Here is a 4,762-nt window from a genome sequence, read left to right on the forward strand (position 1 = left end):
GTGATTTTTAAGGTGGAACTGCTTTATTCAGTGTGTTTAGTGGTTTTAATCAGCAGGTCTGTTTGTTTTGGAGAGGAGGAGACCTCTGTGGATAACTGGGCTCCCCGTAGAAACCACCTGAACTACTACTACAACCAAATCATTGATTACATTTTTTCAAATTCTTATAATCTCTCCATGTACCCCTTGGCAACAGCAGAAGTACCCACTGGGGTACAAGTTCCCATGGTTGGGAATCACTGTGTTAAACAAGCTGTCATGTTGAATGTAAAGGCCTCATTATACTTCAAACAAAGTAATCGTCAAATCATCAACAGAAACAGCTGTACACTTTTGTCTTTAGATGATGTGGGACAACATTTCGTACAACCTTGTTCATTTAAAGCATATTGAGACCTTAGTAGTTATTGTTGAGGAATCAAATGTAGAAAGACGGATTACACAAGTGGCACAAACTGGAGCATTAGAGCATTTGATAAGAAACCAGAAATACACAGGAACATAAAAGACAATGGGACACAGCTATGACAAACGGGACAACCTCGGGGAAGGAACAGCAGCTTCAGTAAGACCCCACCCCCTCAGCCAACAGACACACCCACACCACATCTCTACCTCAGCTTCATCTGCAAACAAGCCAGAACGAAACGACACCCTAAAACCTACCTGTCAAGTACTGAACGTGACAGTTGAAGCTAACTGTACGAATTATCTCTCGATGAGAAAATAAAAAACAATCAAACCACAACAATAATAAAAGAGTAACTGTAAGATCAATGCAGAATACCGCCAATTGCTTCTGTTTGTCAAAGATGTCACACACCCTCACTCTCGTCATATCCATGGGCAGAGTGACTGTAATGTTTAGTGTCATTCCAGGAAGTCACCGTGCTAAATGTCACAGCATTTTGTCACATTACTTTCTTTTACACTTGAAATTATTCCTTTGAAGACTAAAAAAAGAAAAAACTAACACCATATATGGCCATGACAACCACCTCCATCCCAGCTCTGACATATACATGTGGAATCAACTGACCCACCAATGGTTCCTGCAGGGGGTTTGGTTAAAGAATGCCTCGGTTACTGCTCCCAGCAAGTACTACAGTCTATCTTTGCATGGAGATCTTTCTCCTGCGTGTGATCTCATAACTGGGCCTGGTCACACCAGCATTAATAACAGCAACATTTTGAGCCGAAACCAATTTATTTCAGTGGAATCACTGTGAATTAAATGTACACAAAGCTTTTCCTTAGTTTAACTTTGTTGATTCTTTTTGATGCAATCATTTGTGCCATCGAGAAATCGCATGCCATCTTCTGACTTTTGAGGGAACAAAGTGGAGGAGGCTATCATGTTAGCTGTGTTGTACCATCCACTTTTATATATGAGACATGGTTAACAGACAAGAGTCGATGGTACATTGGAGGTTGTGTCTTGAGGGAACAAGCTAGCTGGCTTGTTTGCTCACAGGCCCCAGCAGCTTGCCAACTAGCCCCACAAGTAGTCGCTATGCTACCTAGCTTGTTAAATGAGAGTGCAAAATAAATTTTGCTTTGCCAACTTCTGACCAGTATGCTTCATGGTGGAATTAAGGGATTGCAATTTACGATTTATGTACCCCCACCCCTTTTTGCCTTTGTCAACTTCCTCCTTTCCTGTACTTAGATATGCTATGTGCTAGGCTAGGCTACTTTGAAAAGACAATTCAAGAATGGTTAAAAGATAAAAGTGACCTATATATCTGAAAGCTAGTGCTAGCAATACTCTAGCAAACTAATTATATAAATTACAAGCCTAACACATAGCATATCTAAGTACAGTAAAAGAGGAAGCTGAGGGGTGGGACTCAGGAAGGGTCAATTAGCTACGTGTGAGGGGTTTTGAAAGCAAGCTCTCTTTTTTTGTTCACACAACTACTTCTGTTGTCTGTATATACAGCTCCTCCTAGTATGCTAGAAGTATTGAGACTGCAAAGGTGTGCTCAGATAGAACGCAAGGTGAACTTCACAGCTGGTGCAAATGCGTGTAAAGTCGATATAAAGACTTAAATGGGCATGAACAGACACAAATTCATCCAACTGAGGCGAAGACACGTCTGGTAGTAGTGTCGCAGAAAAGGTTTCCACTCGAGCAAAAAATCTCAGAGACGGTGGAATATGAAGAGAGACTTGAGAGAAATAACAAAAGAAGTTCAATCAGAGGCTGAGTTGAACACATACACGCACGGTCGGAGAGTCCATTTCTAGCTAGCTTACAGCTAACATCACATCAGTTGGTACACTGGTTGTTTGCTTGCCAAATTCCATTGAATTGATCAGAAAATTCCCTTTCTGTCTAAACACACCTTAAGACAGTGAGAGTGGAAGCAAGGGAAGAGGAGGCTTTCTTCAATAAATGGAAAAGATGACTCACTGTTACTGCTATTGAGGAACATTTCCTACTGTGTACAGAGCATTTAGAGTGTGTGACTGAGGCACACTGCACCTGTGTGTGCAGGTAAATACGTTTACGCTGGGGCGAGGTGTGGGGATTGCCATAAGATGAGATCAGCAAAGACAGCCTGAGGAGGAAGGTGTTTAGCCAAAAGGCTTGAATCTCTTTAACCCCCTGCCACCCCACGACAGTGTGTGTGTGTGTGTGTGTGTGTGTGTGTGTGTGTGTGAGTGTGAAGATAAGCTCACCGATATTTAAATCTAATCTTCCACTGCCTCCATTCCACTCTAAATCAATATCAATCTTCCCCCGGATCTGTTTTCTTTCTGTCCTCTTGGCAGAAAGTAAAAGTTGCCTCGGTGTCCATTTCTGTCTCTCCCTCACAGACTGGTTGCCTTCCTCTCTCTGTGGTCTGCTGGGTGTGCAGGCCTGAATTAACTCTTTCCGGATGTTAACACTAACAGTTTACTCCTCTGTCTGGCCAACCGTCGCCGGATCTCCAGGCAGGCTGATAGAGGGGAGTCAGTTGTGGGTTACAGGGTGTTATGGAGGAATGGCGTGGTCTGGGAGTGGCAGAGATGACAGAAGGGAACACAAAAGGGGAAGAAAGTGGAGATGGTTGTGAAGGTGGTGGGGGGCGAGGGGTCCTCTAACAGCAGCCCCCACCGGACTGCCTCACGGGGGTGCTCTCGATTTTTAAGTTGGGCTTGTCACCGCCGGCCGTGGCCCCGGGGCCCATGCGCTTCTTGATCTCCGCGGCCATGGTCATGAAGGCCTGCTCTACATTGGTGGCGTTCTTGGCGCTCGTTTCCAGGAAGGGGATGGCCAAAGAGTCGGCGAACTCCTGCCAGGAAAGGAGGAGGAAGCTCAGAGTGAAACATACAGAGAGCTAACACTGGTTGTAGAGTTCTGGCATTCTATAGACCAAAAGATCATATATCAGGAACATCAAAATAACAGATACTCATAGCTGTTATTATGATGTTATTTTATATACTCTGTTTACGCTTTAAGGAGAATATATAAAAATTTTATATTCTATATTTTCCTATTGTCAACAAATCACATGAAGTCTAGTGCACCATAGCACCCATTTGTTGTGGTCTGAGTTCTGGGGTGTGACATCTAGTAAAACACAATAATTAACTGGTGAATGAAAAAAGCATATCTGTTGAAAAGGGAATGTGTTAGTTACAGACAGATACCTTGGCTGTTGTGTAGTCTACTACTTTCTTAGTGGTCAGGTCACACTTGTTGCCCACCAGAAGCTTATTGACATTTTCACTGGCGTAGCGGTCGATTTCCTGAAGCCACTGCTTGATGTTGTTGTAGGACTCCTGCACAACGACAACAAGAACAGCTGCATGATAAGCTGGAGATAACTGTGGGTCAGTTTACAGGCTTTTTACCACCTCTGTGACTGGGCAGTGAGAGCACAATTCCTCTGAAATACATTGAAATAGCAGAATATTATTAACCTGCCTACTTATCCCTTCAGTAAATACTGAATACTCTTTTTTAAAGTTTCTAAGGTTCACTACTTGTTAAGACTGTATATATGAGGAGGGATAATGTTTAAATAGGAATTATCAGGTGTTCTTGTTGTTTTGTCCCAATTATTAATTCTAATAAGATCATTACTTCTACTCACTAATTATCCTAATTCAAAAGGTTAAGGTGTAAGGTTTGAAAAGCGTTTATTTGTTTTGCCTTTGGTTTATTTATACCATTTCACAACTTTCTAAAATGAATATACTGCTAATTAATGAATTATGTATGAACAGAACTGTACATGGCAAAGTCATACAAAGGCAAAAAGCTATCATAAAGTACTGGACTGATTTTCAGCTCTGAGGAATCAGTACAGACTGCTGACGCACCTGATCTGTCACATCATATACAACTATGATGCCGTGGGCTCCACGGTAATAACTGGAGGTGATGGTACGGAACCTCTCCTGACCTGCAGTGTCCCACTGAGAGAGAGAGAGAGAGGATATGACAGCAAGGGAGAAAAGATTAGAAATCCATATAACAACCGTTGGGGACTGGAGTGGTTTGCACCAAAGTTTGTAATAGATTATCACAGAACTCCTTTGACTGTGCTCACTACTGTTATTCTATTATATTTCAAGAATAATCTGAATAAATATGTGACAATCGAAGGATCTTGTGTATTGTTTGTTTGACATTGAGCAGCAGTAGGGGATAAAGCCATGAGGAAATGGATCAATAAGTAGGAAGTAGGATGTACAATATATAAAGTGCATTTAACTTGGAAGCATTTATTTTGATGGATTCAGCTTATTTCTATTCATTATGGAT

General features: G+C 41.9%; 1 protein-coding gene across 1 annotated transcript in view; it reads right to left on the reverse strand.

Annotated features, from left to right (window-relative positions):
- Positions 1-344: 344 nt before the first annotated feature.
- The window catches only part of rab1ba (zRAB1B, member RAS oncogene family a), an 11,051-nt gene continuing 6,633 nt past the window's right edge, over positions 345-4,762 (reverse strand). Inside the window, exons 3-5 of the mRNA XM_035675699.1 lie at positions 4,318-4,485; positions 3,643-3,774; positions 345-3,281 (exon numbers count right to left, since the gene is read on the reverse strand). Of these exons, the coding sequence (XP_035531592.1) occupies positions 3,087-3,281; positions 3,643-3,774; positions 4,318-4,485 (495 nt within the window). The 3' untranslated portion in view covers positions 345-3,086. The remainder of the gene's footprint in view (positions 3,282-3,642; positions 3,775-4,317; positions 4,486-4,762) is intronic.

This window comes from Morone saxatilis, unplaced genomic scaffold (genome assembly GCF_004916995.1).
Source record: "Morone saxatilis isolate NCDOM2014 unplaced genomic scaffold, NCSU_SB_2.0 Contig4, whole genome shotgun sequence".
In the NCBI taxonomy this organism is placed as follows: Eukaryota; Metazoa; Chordata; class Actinopteri; family Moronidae; genus Morone; species Morone saxatilis.